Consider the following 22795-nt stretch of genomic DNA (forward strand, 5'->3'; position numbering starts at 1 on the left):
TGGGTTGCTTGTCATTGAGGCAATGTATTATAGGGCATTGCTACTTGGTATATGTTTAAATTTTCCATAATAAAAACTTAAATTTTCCCTAAGATCTTTGTGCCAAGATCCAGGAGTCTATGAATAATTTAGCGTACATCTCCTATATCCTTACAGCAAGTTTTAAAAATTTGTTTCTTTGCCTTTATTTACCTTTTTCCATGTGTAGTCATAACCATCCACATTCATCACTGGCATAACATAGAAGTCCACATGCCTCAGAAGACTGTTAGATGGCCTTTCTTCCTCAGAGGATTTAGTTACCTACAAAATAAACCAAGTATGCTTAGGAACATTTCAAGTCCTTCTAACCTTAGTTCATTTCTTCTATGTGTTTTTTTCCCTCCCTTTTTGAGGAGCCATTTGGCATTGATAGATTTGTAGCTATAACTTTAAAAAAAGATTTATTTTTATTTGAAAGGCAGGGTGTTACAGAGAGATGGAGAGACAGAGATGTCTTCCTTCTGCTGGTTTACTCTCCAAATGGCAAAATGGCTTGAGGCGGGCTGAGCTCTTCCAGGTCTTCTACATTGGTGCAGGGGCCCATGGACTTGAGTCATCTTCCTCTGCTTTTCCAGGCCACAAGCAGGGAGCTGATGGGAGGTGGGGCAGCTGGGACACAAAATGATGCATATATGGGATGCTGGTGCCGCAGGTGGAGGATGAGCCTACTACTCCATAACATCAGATCCTAGAGATGTAGCTATTAAGGAGATACTAATTCTTCAAAAACACTGAACACTATATGTTCTTATAAGTGGCAGTGAATAGCTTGGGTCATTTTTTGTTTTTGTTGTTGTTTGTTTACTTAAAGATTTACTTATGTATATAAAAAGTCAGAGTCACAGAAAGAGAGGGGTAATAAGACAGAAAAATCTTTCATTCACTGGTCATTAACAGGGAGCTGGATCGTAAGTGGAATAGGAGGATGTCCAACTAGAAAGCATATGGGACGAGGGCATCATAAGTGGTGACTTTACCTGCTGTTCCAAAATGCCTAACTTAGGTTCAAATTCTTCAACATGATCCAAGGGTTCCCACATTCTGATGTCTGTAAACTTCATCCCCAGATGTTAAACATACAGTCAGAAAAACCACAAAGACAGCCTTTAAGTGGCTAATAATCTCATCTAGGGATAAGCTTTGGATTAAGATCTTCATTTGTGGCAAAATTGCTAGTTGTTAATTCTTGAGTTACTTCACAATCATTTGTTGCCTTGAACTTTAGTGAACAAATACTACTAAGATCTTTTTAAAATTGTTAACAAAAGAATGTTTATAAAATCCTGCCTGTGTATAGGTAAAATTTATCATTTTCCCTTTTAATTTTTAAAATTTTATATCCACATTTCCCTGGGTCATTCCTAAGAGTCAGGTTAAGATTCTTTGTGATGACATTTGGTGCAGTGGCTAATATGTCACTCGAGACAGCTGCATTCCATACCAGAGCACCTGAGTTAGAGACGCAGCTTGTATCTGATCCCAGCTACCTATTACATTCTGGGAGGCAGTAGATGATGGCTCAAGCACTTGGATCTCTTACAACTATGAGGGAAACCCTGGATAGAAGACCCGGCTTCCGACTTCATCATGGCCTGCCCACCCATCTCTGCTGCAGGTGTTTGGGGAGTGAACCAGCAGATGGCAGATGTATCTCTCTGGATGCATGTCTGTGTCTGTGTGATGTGTGTGTGTGTGTGTGTGTGTGTGTGTGTGTGTGTGTGTGTGTGTGTGTTTCTGCCTCTCAGATAATAAACAAAGAAAAAAGTTTTGACGTGAACAATCACATGTGAAGTATGTGAAAGAAAAGAAAGTACAAGTTATTTTGAAATCCACAGTAGCTCAGGAATAAATTGAGGGAAAAAAGCTATATTTGTGGAGTAGGAATGGCAATTTTTTTTAAAAAATGTTTATTCATTTTTATTAGAAAATCAGATTTACAGAGAGGAAGAGAGAAAAAGTTCTTCCTTTTGCGGGATCATTCCCCAAATGGCTAAAATAGTCAAAACTCAGCTGAGCTGAAACCAGGAATCAGGAACCTCTTCCAGGGCTCCCATGTGGGTGTGCAGCATCTCAAGTATTTGGGCTCTTTCACTACTTTCCCAGGCCAAAGCAGGGAGCTGGATGAGAAGTTCAAAGAAGCTGGATACAAGCTGGCACCCTGATGGGATGCCAACTCTTGATGGTGCAGGATTAGCCTCTTGACCCTCAAAGATGGCCCCAAAACATTGTTTTTTAAATAGTTGGACAGCTCTATTAAGTATAATTTTGTGTTATAAATTTATTATGAACTTTTGTTGGCATAATTTTTCAAAATATAGCACTTACTACTAGAAAAAGTAACAAGAGGCCTTTACTTTCAAAAAAACATAAAATAGTATCATTTCCACTTGTACAAAGCTTGCTAATCTTGTAATGGATGTGGCAAAGTGTGTTTCTTTGTTCCACTCTATTTTCTTCCTTCCTCTGCACTGAATGAGTATGTATCTTTCAGAAAAATACTAGTCTCAGAACAGATGTTGGGCCAGGATCTCCTTACCTAATAGGTAGCGATTCTTGCAGCAGGGATGGCTTCCTACCTCACCCCTTTCCTTGATAATGACATCCTTTATATGGATACATCCCGCTTGTCTGTCCATTCATAGATTCACAGACATTTGGATTGTTTGACTATTATAAAGTACTGCTATGAGCATTTGTAAACATCTGTGTTCAGTTATTTGGGGTACATGTCTAGTTATAGAATTATTGAGTAATATGGTCATTTCATGCTTGGTATTTGAGGAACTATCAACCTCTTTTGCCAAGTGGCTGCACCATTTTTACATCCCAGTAAGGACACATGTGCACTCCATTTTTTCTGCATCTTGTTATTATATAACTTGTCATTATCCCTCTTTCTTATTTCAGTGTTAACATGGTTGACCTGATGAATCAGCTAGCCAATAGTGCAGCGTCCTCAGGATTTCAAGTATTCTTTCTGATTAACTAAAGTGGACAACAATAATATCTTCTTAGCTATTCTCCAACCTATGTTTCTTTTCATATAGTGCAGAAACTAAGGGCAGAATTGTATAGCTACAGAAGAATCCAGGAAAGTCTTAATTAATGTAAGTAGCAATACTACTTATGAACATAAATTCTGATAGATTTAAAGCTGACCAAGTGATCTGGGACCACATCAGGAGAAACATCGATGTAACGAGAGTAGGTACTTACATAATCTATAAACCATAAGCAGAATGCGGGAGAGATCCATTCTCTGGCATGGATTCCACAGTCAATCCATATGGCATTTCGGGCTTCTTGTCCTTGTCCTGAAACCTGCGCCCCCACAAACCCCAAAAGCAGCAAAAACAATAACACCTTAGGATAATATTTTCCACTCATAGAGTGCTTATATTTAGTCCTTTTGACAAATCTATAATATATACATTGTTTTCTGCAGTCCTTTGAGAATTTTCAAGGGAATATTAAAAGTTAGTGAGTTTCAGGAACATGAGCTAAGGTCACATATCTTATATAGTTAGGATGGATGGTTGAAGCCGGGACTCTTGACTTAAAGCTTGTTTATTCCCCCTCAACTACCTGATTATATCAGAGCTGTATGTGAAAGCACAGAATAAAAGAATAGAGAGCTGTATCTTCATACATATCTGGCTAATGTAATCTACTCAGTGTAAAGAAAATTCTGAGTTTCTGGGACTCATTGCCTTGTTTGAACTTTCCAATGGTTGAACAAACTCTCTTGGCACTGATTCTGATTCTGGAAAGATAGAGAATCCTCTGAGTTGCCCATTATATGTACATCCTTGGGTAAAAGTAGGATTAGAGCATCTAGGTTGCATGGTTTCAATGTGAACATCCACTTTCTAGATTCATATGTTCCAAGAAGAATACATGACATAGTTGAAAGCAAATGACATGATGTGGGTGGATATGCCATAATGACATGGATCTACTGTTACTGATTAACTCAATTGCTTAATAGCTCCTCTATTGCCACATAAACAGAGGGTTGATTCTGGAATTGGAATTTCTGCACTGACCCTGCAGTATTATAGGAAGAAAAAATACAAGGTAATAGGCAACCCTGTTAACAGCTGGATGGTAAAGTTGAGAAACGCCTGTAATGCAAATACTTCCATAACTCAAATTTTTAAAAAAATCTGTTATAACAAGTGCCGCTGGAGAACTGATCTCTCAACTGACGGATCAATTACTCCCACAACATACCTTTAAAACGTAAAGTGGCTTCTTCTCAAATGAGGATCCAATGTGGATTTTTGTAATCATGTAAGGATACTTCCCAGTTATAAAGTCTATCCAAGAATATATCTATCAAATTGGAAACACAGTGGTTAGTTACACAGCAAGTTTAAAGCATTTCTTCACCAGAATCAGCAGACAACTTCTTCAAAGGGAGGATGTTCCTCTAAGATGTTTGGATGTGAATGGAATGAACTCAAATGTTTGGACAACAGTGTTTATTTCATTGTTTAGAAAAAAAATAGTAAAACTAAACTTTTGGTCAATGTCAAAGTTTAGAGGAGATGTGAAAAATTAGTAAAATGCATATGAAAATCTAAAACATATTGACCTTCAAATTATGACCCCTGAATGTTTTTTTTAAAAAAAAGAGTTTGTCACAACAAGTACTTACCTTTGAGATTCTATATCATTTGTTCAAAAGGTCATTTATGTATTGGTAATGTTTTAAAAACTCTTCAAGCTAAAGGGATCCCTGGACACAGCCTCTTTGCAAGATAAATGGAAGTGTAACTGAGCCTCAGTCAAGACTTGCGCAAGAGCAATGGGGTGAGGGAATGCTGCTAGGCAAAGGTGAAGGCACACGGGTGTTTGGCACAGCTAAGTTACTGCTTGGGATACCTGTATCCCATGTATCTCTGGATTCAAGTATGTCCAAGCTTTGCTTCCAATCCAAACTTCTCATTAATATGCACTCTGGGAAGCAGGAAATAATGGTTCAAGTACCTGGGTCCTTGCTACCCAAATGAGCAATTCTGATGGAGTTTCTGACTCCTGGCTTTAACCTGACCCAAACCAGATTATTATGGGCATTTGAGTGATGTACCAGCTAGTAAGACATATCTGCTTGTTTCCGTATATTTTTCTGCCTTTCTAGTAAATACATTTTAAAGTATTGATTTATTTTTTGAAAGGCAGAGTTAAAGAACGAGGCAGACAGGGTGGGGCAGGAGGAAAAAAAGAAAGTCAGAAATTCTTAGCTACTGGTTGACCCCCCCCCCCCCCAGTTGGCCACAGTGGTTGGGGATAGGCCTGGATGAAACCAGGAGCCAAGAATCCAGGTATCCCGTGCGGGTGGCAAGGGTCCAAGTACTTGTGGTACTTATGATGCTTTTCCCAGGTGCATTAGCAGGGAGCTGGATTGGAAGTAGAACAGCCAGAATTTGATTCAGAACTCATAAAGGACAATATTGTCAAACGCTGAAACTTAACAGGCTTTGGAGAGCCATGAGCTGACTTACTTCATTCAATGAGTGATATTGCTCGTAGTACGCTGAGAATGCCCGGGGGTTGACTGTGCCATTGGATGTCTGCTGTCGGATGAGATATTCCACATCTTCCACCAATACACTAGGGGATGAGATGTAAGGTGAACTGGTTTCCAGGGAAAGTGCTCACCACACCTTGTTTTAGGATGCACATGCAGGTGCTGCAGCTTGGACCTGCTGATCCTATTCTTGGCCCCGGTAGCCGTGAGTGTTGGCAGGTTCCATGTTCTTACCTAGCTCAGCCCATCACCACCTCAACTCTTGAGCTAACCAGCGGGATTTGTATTTTCACAGGGATGGGCCCACTTATCCCCCGCAGAATCTGCCCTGGGACCTGGTTCTCTCACGTGCTGGTTAGTGTCATGACCCTGTCTAATGTGACCTGTCCCCTGTTCCGACACTCAGTTAGGTACTGGGACCTAGCTCTGCTAGATACGCCCCCAGTCATAGCTTTTGTGTGCTCTGGTGTGTGTTGTTCAGCGATGCTCTACACTATAAGCCCATCTCAGAACTCCCATGTGGGCTGGTGAATCAGTTCCACCCATATACAGATCTTCCAGGTTCTCCCCTCCAAAACACCAGGTCTCAGTCCTCTTGCTTACCTGCAAGTTCAGTAGCTTTGTTGTTTAGTGTCCCTCAGAATTTGTTGCTTACCTACATATACAGTGGCCTTATCCATGGATGTCCCTTGGCAGTAATTGATACCCCCAAGACCCCATAGCTCACTGCTGGGTGGCCAGTGGGTAGATCCCAGCTCCATTTGGTGCTCTGGCCTCCCACAAGCCTATGACCCTACCCCTACCCCACAGCAGTAGATGGGGCACTATGTTCCCCAGCAGGCAGCCTAGTATGACATGGGTCCTCCCTGCCACATCGTGACTGGGAGAGTAAGACATCCACTCTGCTGCTCAGACTTATCTAGTAAGTATAACTTTAAAAGTCTCCTTATTGGGTATAGTATTAGCACACAGGATTAAATAAGAATTGCATGATCAAATATGTGGAAAGGTCCAACACAGTTCTTTGAAGGAACTGAACACTTGTAATTCATTGATTGTCATTACTGTAGCACATCACCTATTGACACAAAGAAGGCAGCCTGGTCTCGAGGAAGGCGTTATGGCACCAGGAGGATACCACAGTTAAACAGTGAATACGAAGAGGGGAATGAAAAAGGAAAGGCATGGCCTTCGACCAGAAATCTCATGCAGTACACTTTTGAAAATATAAATTTATTTAGTCTAAATGGTGGGAGCTGTTCTTATCAATAATTTAATAAACAGAGGCACACAGAGGTCATAATAAATTGCACAAAGTCACAAGGTGGTAAGAAGCAGTACCAGGCTTCAACCTAGGTATTTTTGCAGACAACCAGCTATCCTTTTAGTTTTGAGCCAGCTATTAAAAATGTGAATGAAGAACCAGCAAAAAGTAGAGTTGCATGAGAAGTGGCTATTTCCAAGAGACCCAACCAAGCCTGCCATCGTGCATGAAGTTTGCTCCCACGGTCTGGGTACAGAGTAGTCACAGGCAGGGGAGTATGGAGAGGTCGCACATATTCTTGCATCTAACCATCTTAGAAAAAGGACCAAAGCCAAGGGAAGCTAAACCACAGCCCCAGGGTCAGAAACCTGGGTTTTGGTTTTATCAGCAATACATTTCAGACATTTCCAAGCTGCCATGTTCAAGGTAAGCATCATATTTTTCCCCCGGGGCAGCCATGACACCATTCTGCTAGTCACATGCAATATAGGCGCTTAGGATAGTAATGCAGCATATGCTTACCTGAATGGAATTCTGCTCACGTTTAAATGGGCTTTTACATTGCTTACATCAGATGCATTCACAAAAAAATGGACTTCTTTATGCTTCACAATGAACTCAGCTGTGACTGGCTGCCAGAGAACAATCTACAGTTTCAAGGGGAAAATGTTGATAAAAGAAAAACAGTTATTCACATCACTCTCATCTGTAGCTAGAGCCACGAACATTGTGCTTGTAAGGGAAATGAAAAGAACATTTTTTGACAAATGCATGTTATCCACACATGTGAAAATACAAGCGCTTATTTTAGGGAGTTTCAAAAACTCCTGTAACTCTGGTTAACTAAAAGTGACCTAGAAGGGACCAAATATTTGAGCAACTTTGGTAAAACAATGGATGAGTGAGCAATTTATCTCAGCTGTAAAACTGAATGTTTAAATCAGAAATTTTAAACAATGAGGGGCCAATGTTGTGGTGCAGTGGATTAAAATGCTATGTGTGACTCTGGCATCCCACACAACCACTGATTCAGATCCTGACTGGAGTCTCAGCTGCTCCGATTCCAGCCAAATTCCTTGCTCATGCATTTGGTAAAACAACAGAAGGAAGGCTCACGTACTTGGGACACTGTTAACCACATGGGGCCCAAATGGAGTTCCAGATTACTGGCGTTCACCTGGTTCAGCCCTACCTTTGGGGGCATTTGAGGGTGAAACAGAGGATGAAAGGGCTTTCTTTTTCTCTGTCTTTCCCTCTGTCTGTACTCAACTTTCAAATAAATAAATCGTTTTGAAAAAAGAAAAATGAAATCTTTGTCTAAACAAAAGTTGATTCAACATTGATTTTATTAATCTAAACTTCATGCCCTTGTTATTGCTATCATCATGCTTGATTCCTTTTTCTTGAATCTAATTTGGACTTCAGGCAAGGCATATTTATACATTTTTCTTTTTATTACACTTTCCCAAAGCATTCTCACTCTCATTTTCATCATGACAACACTTTGACAAACACTAGGCGAGTGTTACTGTTTTCATAACCCAATGAAGAAACTAAGGACTGTAACTACCTTGTTTGAAGTCATACCCGATGAAGTATCAGAACAGAAAAAAACTGAAATTTGGAATCTCAATGATTTCCTCTCCTGATATTTCTTTCCTTTTTGCTGCAGGGTGTGAGCTTTGTGCAAAGCACACAGTTCATCGGCTGTTCCAGTTACAGTCCCTGGTGATGAAGACTCGCTACTCCAGGGTTGCAGCCAGGCAGCAGTTGAGCCGACATGGAGTGCTTGTAATACAGAATTTTGCCTTGAGGATTCACCACTGTGCTTGCCCAGCCCTCCGGTAACTGCCCGACAGCCAGAAATTCTCCATGCAAAATCTTCCTTCTCATAGAGGGTTTCTAACAATGCCTCCTGTCACCGCAGTTCCTTCTGCCTTACTCTTCAGGATCATTCTCCTAACCACCTGTACCTCTCATCGCTTCCCCGGGCTGCATCTCGGAGAGCACTAACAGGAACCGATGAACTTTCTATCACGCTTTAGTAGCATTTGTTAGTTTTCTGAACCTTCATCAATCTGAGAGAAGGGTCCGAAGCATGAAAATTATCATAAGTTTTCCTCTGTGTGCTTATTTCTTGAAGAACCATAGTTTTATAGCAATGTACTATTGAACTTGTATTACTATGGTATTTTTTAAGTACACATTCAAAGTCTCTAGGCAATATTATGAAGTTGTCTGAAGAAAACCAATAGCATAAGGAATACAGCTTAATTTTGCAAACCAACAAAATCAAGTGATTATTGGAAGGGGAGGAACACATGCGGGGGGAACACAGCGCATTCTGCTTAGGCAGAGTGGGATCATTACAATGACACGTCAGAGAAATTACCTCATATGCTGTAGTGAGATTCTGCAGAACTTGAACTTGCCTAGAGGTTCTAGGAAGAACAGATAAAACCTGGCCACTGGAAAACAATGAAAACAGGATTGTGACATGAAGTAAGAGAGATATATTATATTAGAAGGATTTTCTAGATCATTTATATATATATATAAATGACCTAGAATATATATATAGACAATCTTTGCATAGTTAATTAGGGTAAAAAGGTTCAAGGGCTACAGGAAAGTGGGTAAGACTATTATTTTTTCCATATTGTTTCCTTCATGTTTAAAGGAGGGTATTAAGGGAGAAGGCCCACCCAATTTCCCACCCTCCCCATCTAGGTCATTTTTAACTTAAAAAAAAAAAACCTTCAAGTAGTAAAGGCTTAGAACTCCCCACCGACTAAGTGTAAAAGAACAAGCATTCATTCTTGCTGCTCCAGTATCTATATCTCCTCTCTCTCTCTCTCTCTCTCTCTCTCTCTCTTTCTGGTGTTTTACAGCATAACACAATGGGTTCAGCAATTTGGCCCACCCTCTCTGTAGGAGATCCAGATGAAGGTCCTTGCTTGGGTTTGACCTTGGCCCAGCTTGAGCCCCAGCCATTTAGGGAGTGAAACAGTGGGTGGAAGACCTCGCTCTTTGTATCTTTCTTAACCCTCTTAGCACCCCTGCCACACACACACTATAACTCTTCCTTTAAAATCAATAAATGTATTTTTGAAAAATAGAAACCCTCATTTCAAGGGCAATGTTATTAGGATATTATTAGGAAGACCACTCCCCTTCCAGCATGTGGGGATACAGCAAGGACATTCAGTTCATGAGGAAGCAGACCCTCTCAGGCTGGCTAACAAGCCAGTGACTTGATTCTAGGCTTCTCAACCTCCAGAATCATGAGAAATCCATGCTTGCGGTTTATAAGGCACCTCTGGTTTGAGATGACAGTGGCCCAAAGACTAAGACAGAACAAACCCTTTTTGTGTTAGGTAAAGCTATTTCAGGATTTGTGAGGAATTTCCTCACTATAGCATAATCCAGTATTACTTTCACTAATGGGATTTGGCCCCCTTCCAGGCTCTCATAGGTTCCAGTAATTTATATAACTTATTCTTAGTAATTGAACTTCATCTTAAATCTTAACATTTTGTCAAACAAGCCCCTAATTCCCTTCCACTCTGCTTTTTAAAAGAACATCTTGCCTGTGAAAAAGCTTGCGGTTTTCATTAGAATTGTGCTGATTCTACAGTAATTTGAAAGAGAATTTTATATACTCCTAATTCCAAATCTCCTTATCAGAAATGACTTAGATTTGTCTTTTTGTTTAGGCTGTTTCTAGCCTGAAAGAATTCTACCATTTTGGGCCAGCGTGTGACTCCACAGGCTAATCCCCGCCTTCAAGTGCGAGCCTCTGATATGGGCGTTGGTTCACGTCCCGGCTGCTCCCTTTCCCAACCAGCTCCCTGCTTGTACCAAGGGGAGGTAGCAGAGGTTGGCCCAAGACCGTGGGACACTGCACACCTAAGTGGGAGAGGTGTTTTGACTCCTGGCTTTGGATCGGATCTGCTCAGCTCCAGCCATTACAGCAACTTGGGGAGTGAATCAGTGACAAAGATATTTTTCTCTGGCTCTCTTTCTCTCTGTACATCTGCATTTCTAATGATAATAAATAAATCTTTTTAAAATTCTATAATTTTATCAATGAGGTATTGCACATTTAGAAATTATCTTCTAACAAATTTACCTTCACATTTGTGAATGCCAACATTTTTTCAAAACCTATTTTATCTTAAAAACTTTAAGATTTTTTTTTTTTTGGTATTAGAAAGGCAGATTTACAAAGAGAAGGAGAAACAGAGAGAAAGAACTTCCATCCACTGGTTCACTTCATAAGTGGCCACAATGGCTAGAGCTGACCTAATCTGAAGCCAGGGACCAGGAGTTTCTTCTGGGTCTCCCAGGTGGGTGCAGGATCTCAAGGCTTTGTGACATCCTCTATTGCTTTCCTAGGCCACAAGCAGGGAGCTGGATGGAAAGTCGAGCAGCCGTGACAACAACTAGTGCCCATATGAGATCCCAGCATGTGCAAGGTCAGGATTCAGCGATTGGGCTATTGCACCAGGCCCTAAAAACTTTTTTTTAAAAGATTTTATTTTATTTTGATTGAAAAGTCAGATATACAGAGAGGAGGAGAGACAGAGAAGGATCCTGTATCCGCTGATTCACTCTCCAAGTGGCTGCAATGCTGGAGCTGTGCCGATCCATAGCCAGAAGCCCACAGGCTCTTCCGGGTCTCCCACATGGGTTCAAGGTCCCAAGGCTTTGGGACATTCTCAACTGCTTTTCCAGGCCACAAGCAGGGAGCTGGATGGGAAACAGGGTTACCAGGATTACAATCAGTGCCTATATGGGATCTTGGCACGTGTAAGACAAGGATTTTAACCCTTAGGCTACTGTGCCGGGCCCAAAACTTTAAATTAACATCTAATGTCTACATTTTCTTAGTATGCAGTACAATAGTTCAACACATATGCTCAGTATAAGCCAATCAAAATAGGCAAAGGGCGTTTCTACTTCCTAATCACATGTATTTGGCCCCTACCAGCTGTCCCCTTCCCTTTCATTATATGGTATATCATCCATTACTGTGGATTACAGTTGTGCCACTGTGCTGGGAGACGTTAGAACCTGTTATTTCTATGTGACTCTGCTATCCAGCTCCATCTGTCTCCTTTCTTTACCTTCCCAACCTCCAGTCATCCACGTTCTAAGTTCAGATCAACTTGTTTTTTAACTTCTACAACTGAGGGAGAACATATGGCATTTGTCTTTCAGTGCTTGGCTTATGTCTCTTAACAACATAATGTTCTTTAGTTTTATCCATGCTGCTGCATCCATGAAAATGTTAGGATATCATTTCTTTGTGTGGAAGATACTTAATTGTGTAGATAAATCACATTTTCCTAATCTGTTCATCTAGATTGGACATCTAGGCTGTTTCCATACCTTGGCTGTTGTGAACATGGGAGTGCAAGGAGTTCTTTCATATGCTGATTTCATATCCTTCAGAAACACACCCAGAGATGGGGTAGCTGAGTCCTATGGTAAATGTATTTTTAGTTTTTTTTCAGTCACTTTCATACTATTCTTTGTAATTGTTGCACTAATTTCCATTAGCAGCCGTGTATACAGACTCTTTTTTCTCTGTGCCAGTATTTGTTAATTGTGTAATCTCTTTGATAATAGCAGTTCTCGCTGGAGGGAGAGGATACTTTATTGTGGTTTTGATTTGCATTTCCCTAAAGGCTAATGATCCTGAGAATTTTTTTTTGCATGTATTTGTTGGCCATTTGTAATTCTTCTTTTGAGAGATGTCTGTGCAGAGCCTTTGTCCTTGTCAATGATAGCATTTCTGATCTCTTTGTTGTTGAGATACAGAAATGAAATTCATTTTTGGATGTTGGTCTTTGTATCCAACTCCATTGGTAATTTTGGTCATTGTGATGTAGATATCTTGGGGACTTTCCCTTTTGTAAACAGTCATGATGTCTGCATCTATTAAGTTTTGCTTCTTTTGTTTCAATGTTTATAGAGTCTTTTCTTTTTTTCTGCTTGTCCTACTGAGCTAAGACTCCAGTATAATGTGAATAGATGAGAAGGCAAAATGCATGATTTATGTATTTATGGGAAACTTTTTCATGTTTCACCATTATTAGAATATTTGCCTGGATTTTTGTAGATGTTTTTGGTCAGCTTAAAAAATTTCTGCTACCTTTGCTATGAGCTCTTGTTACAAATAGAAGTGTATTTTATATATGTATGAGATAAGCTTTTTTAAATATAGTTAGTTACATTAATAAATTAGTTATTAAACTGACCTTTGCTTTAATTTGCTTTCTTTCTGATTTTCCTTATTTTTGCCTTGGAGTTCTTGCTTAAATCATCATGAATTCTTAGTGACTTTTACATAGCAAGGCAAAAGATTAATAACTCAACATGGAATTGCTTTCTTTTTCTTTTTTAATATTGAAAGTAAATATATTTTCTTATTTGTTTATCTTATTATTTTGTGATACAGTTCCATGGGCTCTGGGATTTCCTCTCCTTGCTCCTTAAATCCCCTTCCCCCACCGCTTTCCCCTATATTATTACAACAGTTTCATAAACAATCATAAATCCACCATTCTGCTAATTAAGTGTGTCCTGACGTTGCTGGTACAGACAATGGCAGACAGTCCAGCATCTTATTGTCAAGTTATATTTAATAGTTTCATTGGAGGTCCATCTTTGATTTGAAAGTAGAGATGCTCACTGCATTGTATGTTCACACCTGCATGTGACAGTCTCTACTACAGTTACTATACATCCCCTTAAATTAAAAACCATAAAACAAAATCAACAGGAAGAAAAACAGAAAATTTACAACAACATGAAGTTAAATAACATGCTATTGAATGACTAGTGTGTTACTGAATAAATTAAAAACAAAATCAAAAACTTTCTTGAAGAAAATGATGCTACTATATGGCCTATGTGTCACTAAAAAAGTAATAAAAAACTTTCTTGAAGAAATAAAAATAACACCAAAAATATCGACATCCATGAGATGTAGCAAAAAACAGTATTGAAAGGGACATTTATTGCATCAGGTGCTTATAAGCAATCAAAATATCTCAACTGAATGATCTAATAATGCATTTCAAGGATTTATTTTAAAAGAAAAAATGAACAGGAAGCAAGAATTTCTGCTTAGACCATCATGAATTCGCACTAACTCAAACCTTGTGATGCTGGGGTCCATGCAGTAGGTATAGATGACATGAAGGTGTGAAGAGAACAGCTCCCCTGTTTGGCAGGGCCCGGTGCATGTCTCTCTGACCGACTTGACACAGTGTCACGCCCTTTTTGCATGGACACTCAAGCACCCCACTAAGAATTCTGTAATCTACTGAGGCATTGTTGTTGGCCCTTATGATATGGCTTTTGCAACCAACATGAGCTTGAGAGTTAATGCTATTGATAATGTCTTGGTGGATGGGCCTTTAAGTGCACACAGGAGTACAATTAAACCCATGCTGATTCTGGACACCTTATTGTGTGCCTGCCCATTGCCCTGAAATCTGGCCCAGACATATACCGTGCCTCCTGGGAAATGGCTTGACAAGATTTTTACAAACTAATGGAAGTGATGGGAATATGAATGGAAGCAGCCATGGCAAAAAAATATAGTTACTGTGACCTTAAAGGTTAGCCTGTCCTTGCAACTCTTTAGAGCATAGAAAATGTAGTCGTTTTAGCTGCTCTCATAATTTTTTTACTAGAGGAAATATAGGGCGATTTTATTAACATTATAGAGATATATTTTGATTATTGTTTGATTGCTTATGAGGTTTTAGAGCCTGCATGTCTAAGAGGATTTAATGTTTGAAACTTTTTGTCTTGGATCTTTATTTTTTTTTCTCTTTTGTTGTATTTCTCCCACTAAGTGATAGATAAGTTGTGAAAATAAAATGCAGTAGGAATGTTTTACTGATTAGTAGGCAACCATCTGTGCTTTGGCCTCGGAGATCTGGCTGTCACCTAATGGCTACTTCTGAAGAATGAATAACGGCTTGCTTTAAAGAAACTGATTATAGTAACTTACAGAATTATCTTTAAGACCACCTGGTTGGCCATGAAGTAAACATTAATTGAACACTGGTACATGCTGACTTAGTTCCGAAGTTAAAGATAGTAAAATCAAATTTGTGCAGAGGTTTGTGATGTGTCTAAGTAAATAAAAAGGACAACTTCTTCTTGAGCTGCAGCAAGAGGGCACCAAGTGCCAGTGTCCGTGTCTTATTGCTGACTCTACGCAGTCTTCTCAAGCTCTGAACTTGGCTGGAGCTGGACTCTGGCACTGTGAGGCAGCAGTGTTGGCTGAAGTAACTGAGTTCCTGATATCCGCATGAGAGGTATGGACTGAGCTTTTAGGTCCCAGCTTCAGCTGGTCCAGCTCTGGCCATTGCAGGAATTTGAAGCATAACAGCAAATGGAATCACGCTCTCATTCTCTCTCTCTCTCTCTCTTTCTCTCTCTCTCTCTCTTCTCTGTCTCCCTCTCCTTGTTTCTCTCTGCTGTCTATATAAAATAGTTTTAACTCTTAAAAAAAAAAAACCTATGTACCAAAAGCTCTGGCAGCACAGAAAAGGCTGTGATCAATTCTCTGTTATTTTCAACTAAGGTGTCATAGAAAAAGTGATTTGGCAAGTGAGAATGTCTAAGAGGTATGCAATGGCACCATCAAAGTAGGCTAAAGGGCATTGCTGGAAAAATGGCAAGCTGTTCATGGCTGGCAAGTGTGAAGTCTAGTGTCTAGAGTGAGAGAAGGATGGTAGTGGAGCAGAAGTGAGTTTGCAAAGTCAGTCATTATTCCTTCCTTGGAGGAGATTTTGGATGCATGTTGAACAATTTGGACTTCATCTTCTTGTAGGCAATCAGGCGTTAGCAAGATGTCATCATTTGAGCTGTGGTTTGTAAAATAATTTTGACAGCAATGTAGATAATGGTCTTATTTTGGGAAGACTGATTAGAGAACTCTAGGAATATGGAGATTTGAATACCAGAAGAGGGAAAGAATGGCTCACAGAAGCTACAGACATGAAATTTTATGTCAATCCCTGGTTTAGCACAACTATTCAACAACTACTTAAGGACATATGGTTCAAGAACATGTATTGCAGCATTATTCACAGTAACATAAACTGGGAACTATATGAATGCTAATCAGGAATAAAATTATTGAATGTTGGTGATATTTCCACATTGCAGAATGTTTTACATTCATTAGAAAGAGTGAGTTTGGGTTATAACAGGTAACATTAAGAGTAGGATTTTTTTTTTACAGATTTATTCATCTTTATTGGAAAGTCAGATTTACACAAAGAAGAGACAGAGAGGAAGATCTTCCATGTGTTTGTTCATTCCCCCAAATGACTGTGATAGAAGGAGCTTAGCCGATCCAAAGCCAGGAACCAGGAACTTCCTAAGGGCTCCCATATGGGTGCAGGGCCACGAGGTTTTGGACCTTTCTCCACTGCCTTCCCAGGCCCCAAATAGGGAGCTGGATGTGAACTGAAGCATCCAGGACATTAACCAGTGCTCATATGTGATCCTGGCACTTACAGGTAGAAGATTAGCCAATTGAGCCATTGTGCTGGCCCCTGGGGAGGAATTTATATGACCTATTAAGGGAAAGAAGCAAGAAGTGAAGAACTTCATGAATAATGGTCCCATTTTTGGAGAAAACAAATTAGAATTGAAAAAAAAAAACTCTATATATAGGAGCAGGAGCAAACCACACATTGTGAACGTGGGTTTGGAGAGTGAGGAACAGTGATGAAAGCATTGAGTAGGTAGGGGGAAAGGGATTGTAAAAGATTGTTTTTAAAATAAAAATCTCTAAAAAGTGCTAATAGCAAATATGAGGGCAAACAAATATAAAATTATACATAGGAATATGCAAGTGCATGAAGAAATGAATAAAAAGATAACCAGAAAATGTTAATGCTATTTTTAGGCAGGTATAATTTCCTCCATCCTTAAGTTTATTGTTTTCATATTGCCTACTATTTTTTTGAACCAAGAAATTTCTAATGCTTTTATTTGATCAGAAGAACAAAATATTTAAAGAGTTCTGGTCAATGGAAGACCCACCACTCTGTTTCTTAATGCCGCAAGTAACTCTGTCATTATGTTAGCACATTCCCTACTGTTTGAACAAATGCTCATGGAAGACCTTCTCTCTGTGTCACCTTCTCTCTTTGTAAAAGCTGCCTTTCAAATAAAAAAAAAATTTTAAATAAAGCTATGGAATTGATTATGAGAACAGAGTTCTCAGGACTAAGGTGGATGAATGGCCAGCCAAAGTATTATGCAAGATTTGTGATAAAAGAAATAATGAAGAGAAAATGAGAAACTCAGGGCAGCCATTCCAATCAAAAACCATAATTCACCCAGTTTCCAGATGTAAGCCAGTTTGTAAATACCAAGCTTCTTGGCTGGAGAACCTGAGACACCTCAGTGGTATAGAAAGAATCATAACACCTTGGTCCTTTCCCAGAGAAACCTATGGCATTGCCTCAGGTAACTCAGCACCCCAGGTAAAGGGAATACTCAAGAATTTTGAGATTTATAGCAGGCAGGGTCCAAACTGACATTGAAATCTAGGGATCTGGAGTCTTAGTTTAAGTCTAATCACAGTGCCTGCAGAGGGTCTGTGGATCCATAGGTGATCATTGATATACCCGGTAAGAAAAGGATCCCCACATTGGTTCATTGCTGGTAAGGCAAGTGTTATCACAGCAGACAAAGTAAAATAGGAAACCTCTGAAACCAACTCTTGGCCAAGATAGCAGATTTTAAGACAAAATGTTTCACAGAGATGGATACCACCCATAAAGATCTAAAGGATGCAGGTATGGTGGTCTCAACAATTCCAGTCTTAATTTGCCTGTCTGGCTCTGGTCAGTTTGCCAGTTGCAGCCACCGTGCTTGCTGTGGTGTGTTTGCTGGGACAGACTCTCAGATATACAGTATTCAGCTATTTAGATCTCTATCTCTATTTTTTTAAGGGATGGAAGAGTCAATAACTTCTTGTGATGAACAGCAAATACTCTACAATCTTATTTCTGCTTAAATTAACTTTTGCATTTTTGATCAAAATGTAGTCCAAAAATATCACAGTTTAAGTTTACTGTTATAGATGACAATACATTAGTCTTGGGATATTTAAGCACAAAGGGGCCGAGTACACTGGAGGTCATGGCAAGACAAATTTTCCCCCAAGGGTGGTTTATAAATATGAAGACCTAGGCCTGTAGGCTGCAATGGGGACATTTTAAGGACTCAGAAGTCTGGGATAGGTTGGGACACCCATGCAAAGTATTGCATATATTATCTCCATGACAAAGAAAGCAGCACATATCTTGGAAGAATTCTTGGATTCTGGATATGAGTCCCTTGGAAATATTTGGATAATTTGTTCAAGGTGGTATATCGGGTGCTATGAAAAGCTACCGGTTTTGATAAGAAGATGAGAGCAGGAAGGTTCAGTCTAGGGTCCAGGAAGTTCTCTCCCTTGGTAGATCACCTGTGATTACAGTTCCTGGCATTATACTGAGTCCAGGAAAAAGTGGAATACTGACCATAGACCAGCAACTGGTCATACACAGACGTTCCCAGGCAGAGTTACAGCTCCACCCCGACTCAAAGGTATATGTGTTTCTAGTGAGTTCATGGATTTGTTATCTTATATGCTCAACATGATTTTGCAAAATGAAACGGAAGATTCTGAGGTGGGGAGGTTGTACTGAAGTTTCTGGCTTGGCCTAATATTCTCAGAAGGAACCTTAAAACAAAAAAGGAGGCAGAACAATGAAGCAGAGGGAGATTTGATTACAGAAAATTGGGTCTGTGTGAGAAGGACTTGATTTGCCTTTATGGCTTTGAGGATAGAGAAAACAGCCATGAGTTAAAGAATGCAAGTGGCATACAGATGCTGGAAAAGGCAAAAAAAAAAAAAAAATAGATTCTTCCCTAGATCCTCCAGTGGAGAACATGCCCTGACACCTGACTTTAGCCCAGTGAGATTCATTTTTTTTTTAAATTTCTAAACTACAGAAATGTAAATTAGTTAACACCATCAATTTTCTTATGACTTGTTCCAGTAATCATAGAAAACTAATAAACTCAGATATCATGAGGTCCACAGGGAGCCCATCACAAAATACAAGTGCTGCATCCAGATTCAGTCTCCAGCAGGGACAGAGGAGTCAATAATGCTACAAGAACAGGTGGCCCAGATCTGCATGTCACTCAACACTTGTCACGGCCTCTCTTCACTTTGGGCCACATGTGAACAGGCCATATGATCCATTAATGAGGGAGTGTGCTTGTCCCAAGTCTGTACCTGTCTGATCCCCAACTGCCTGATTGCTGGAAAACCCTAACTGCACTGCTCTGAAATCTGTCCCTGCATTAATGCAAAGGCAATATTTCACACTGGCTGCTCTCAGCCAATAACTAGGTATGAGGGATACACTAATACGTAGGCTTGTCCTGAAAATGAGGTATCGTTCTTAGCAGTTGACTTTGGCTCAGACTTTCAATAAGCCTTCCTGAAACTTATTCAGAAGCATATGATAGTGTCAGATCCTCCCTAACTCATCTTTCTTTCTATCCACCCTGCTCCATATGGTTTAACCTGCATTGCAATCTCATGGCTCTTCCAAACTCTTCCAGGGTTCATCCCATTTCTTCTCCACAGGTGTTTTCCAACACATCTCTTGTGTGTTTCATCTCATCTTTGTGCCTGCTTTTTGAAGGACAATAACTAACACGTAATCAAGTTGAGAGCATGTAGGCTGATAGTGAACTGGAGATGGACCATGAATTCATACAAAGACGCTTTGACAGACAGTAGGAGATGGATTCCTCCATAATAGTCAGAGCTTCAGGTGGTATGGCTCAGTACATACCTTGTGTGGAAAAAAGTTATTGAAGATTAGAATGTTCAGGGATTCAAGGGCAGTTGCAAATGATCAGCTGTTTGATCAACATCCTGGAGGGAGAAATACTGTCAGACTGAGAACAATCTGAAGTTTGAGGAAGAGGCTTGTGGATGGAACTATATATAGGAGAGGGCAGAACGTGTGAAAGTCTTCGTTTTATGTGTTTGTATTCATTCAGAACAGAAAAGTCATTGACCACCTATGCAGATAAAATGATTCAGTTGGTTGATGTTACCAACTCTTCAACAGTACCCCAGTGTTGATACAAAGGACAGATATGCACAATAGCTATGATGACAGAGATAAACCTATGCACAGGTCCCCTAGCATGGTTCCTATCCACCAAAATTGATCTAGTGATAACTGCTGTCAAACAGAGATCAACGTTGAGTCCCTGAGTCAGTACCATTCATTGAGGAGATCAATCAGCTATGTGGTGATGAATTGACTATATCTTTCCCCTCTGGGTGAGGGTTTGCTTCTCCTGCCTGCAGATCCTTGGCCAGTATTAGTATATGAAGACATATAGAGTGCTTAACCACTGATACAAAATCCCACACAATATTGCATCAGATCAAGGGGTTTCCTTTATAAGAAGAGAGACACAGAAATGAGCACATTGTCATGGAACCCACTGGCCATTTCATAGCACTTCACCTAGGAGTTGCAGGCCTGAGACAGCAATTACAATGGCTTTCTGGAAGATCAACCGAGCTGTCAGCATGGAAAGCAGCAGCATCCTGTAGTTATAGTATACACAGTAAATCAATAATCATTATTGATGGTGATGCTGCATCCCCACTAGGTAAAAGTCATTGTTCCAGGCACCAAGTTGTGAGTCCCTTGGAGAATTTGTATTTTTGAAGTATAAATACAGGCTCTGCACACTTTGAAGTTCCCAAAGCAACATAGCTCAGTTTCTATTACAGTGGAAGCTACTGCCTCTACTCAGTTGTGTTAATCTCCTTTAGTAGATGGATCATTAGCAAGGAAAACCATCAAAGAAGGGCAACTGATCTTGATCAAGAGGACCTTGGGAGTCAAATTCAGCCAGGGAACATAGCAGGGAAGAAAATGCATATGTTGGGAAATGATATCAGACACCTAAAACAGGTCTTTGGTTTGCTAGAATGTAATTAAAACAAAAAAAGAAGAGAGCTCAGGTATGGTCCAACAGGATACTTAGAGGGATACATGCATCTCAACAGAGCAAAAGAAGAGGCTTTAAAGGACTACGTCACCAGTGACCACCTAGGAAGTGATACACCTGTCCTGGCCCAGAGAATCCCTTCACAGAGGGCTCTCTGAACTCTGAGAAATTAATACTCAAGGAATGGACAAATGTCAGGTGTGGGTGTAAGAAGCTGGCTTACTTACTTTCCTATAAGTAATGTTTTAGACTCAATCTGGCCTCATAAATGCTTCCATTACTTGAGTCCCTGGTGACAAACTACAAGCCAGTTTACTACGTAAACCAGCAGAAAGCCTAACTGAGAGGATTTTGTTTGGGTTTTGCAACAACTTGTTGAATGTGAGCCAATTGCCACAGTTGGGTATTCATCACTCACAGGCTGCCAAATGGCCAGCCCATGCCCAGAGAAGGCAAACACTCAGCTAGAATCTATCAAACTTCTTCTGTTCCTACTTCAGTTTTCTGCCCATCAATGAAAGTCAAGTGAGACTAAAAAAAGGATGGCCCAGTGGTCCGGGATTATGTAGCAGGTCTGGAGTTCCCACTCAATTCTCCAGCTCCGGGATTTTAAATACCTATGCAGCTTGTTCTCTGGTCCCTCTGAAAACCAGATCATGTATAGCAAGTTCTCTCCCCAAATGTGTTTTTTTGGTAGAAGATTCACACTTATCAGAGTTTTGAAAGATTATTTAGAATTTAGAAACCTAGTGAGAAATCTCTGAACAATGGAACATAGCCCATGGCTACCATTTTGCTTTATTCATTACAGAATTTTGGGCACTGCAAGCATGTTCTTTGAGATGAACATAACATAACAGTAGGGGTGGAAAAGAACAAAGTGGTCTCCAGGTAGCCAGAAAATGTATGAACTCTAGGATAGGAACACTGGTATCTACGAATAATTCAAAAGCTCTCTTTCCTCTCCCTTCTGCACTCTCTCATTTCCTTTCCTTCTCCTCTTCCTACTTTTCCTGACTTTATTTTTCCATATAAGTAGCCTTGCCTGGCAGAGTATACTTAGGTAATCATTGCTAAGCATAATTAATGGCCGTGTTTACACAATTATTGCTAGTGTTTTATTTTTGTTCTGTATGGTGTTTGGCCTTTGAGAAGCAAGCGAATGTGGAGAGATAGATTTCTTTGGTTGCATTTCTTTTTGACATGTGGTGCTTATGTCTCTGAAACTTTTTGTGGCTGTTGTTGCAGGGCTTTTTATTGATGGGATTGCTCAAATGCACCTACAAATTGGCTCCTACGAGATTGCCTAAATACAAGCTGTTATTAGGAAAATGATCATGCTAAGAAAACAATAACAAAGAACAGCATTAGGAAAAAGCCAGGCCATTCATTCTTTTCAAAAGGTTTCTATTCTCCATCCCAGAAATGATTTATCAAATGCTGTCGCTTGGAATGAAGTTAGATTTCCCTTGTAGGCTAGGTAATAGGCCATTCCTGGAGAAGTACCGCCTAGAAAGTGTTTGGTTCCAGAATGATTTCTACTCACAGGCAGAAGCGTTTGCTGTGTTATTTCTGGAGGAAATGGAAAACAGAAGAGAGATACGTGTCTGCTAACAAAGCCATATTCCCTCAAGTAGGGGCTGCCATCGAGGGCTCTGAATGCTAAACATGATCAGCGCAGCAGTATGCAGTTAAATTACTGCTATATTCTCATTCCTTTCTGGAAGCATAACCATGAATCAGATTTTTGTTTTTGTTGCTGCTGCAGGAAATAAGATGGAAAAAATCCAAGCATGAGGGAGTTTTTCATTTATTTCTTTAGTATTTTGTCTATTTCTTGTTTTTTGCATTACATTTAGCTCAACTAA

General features: G+C 39.9%; 1 protein-coding gene across 2 annotated transcripts in view; it reads right to left on the reverse strand.

Annotated features, from left to right (window-relative positions):
• CPB2 (carboxypeptidase B2) overlaps window positions 1-22795 on the reverse strand; it is a 40390-nt gene that overhangs the window by 14110 nt on the left and 3485 nt on the right. The window contains exons 2-7 of one of the 2 annotated variants that reach the window (XM_040991387.1): window positions 9232-9307; window positions 7362-7486; window positions 5550-5658; window positions 4276-4377; window positions 3259-3363; window positions 193-303 (exon numbers count right to left, since the gene is read on the reverse strand). In XM_040991387.1, coding sequence (XP_040847321.1) covers window positions 193-303; window positions 3259-3363; window positions 4276-4377; window positions 5550-5658; window positions 7362-7486; window positions 9232-9307 — 628 coding nt within the window. The remainder of the gene's footprint in view (window positions 1-192; window positions 304-3258; window positions 3364-4275; window positions 4378-5549; window positions 5659-7361; window positions 7487-9231; window positions 9308-22795) is intronic. The other variant, XM_040991388.1, reaches the window with a different exon arrangement.

Source organism: Ochotona curzoniae, unplaced genomic scaffold, assembly GCF_017591425.1.
Source record: "Ochotona curzoniae isolate NIBS_2020 unplaced genomic scaffold, NIBS_Ocur_1.0 contig_64, whole genome shotgun sequence".
NCBI classification, from domain to species: domain Eukaryota; kingdom Metazoa; phylum Chordata; class Mammalia; order Lagomorpha; family Ochotonidae; genus Ochotona; species Ochotona curzoniae.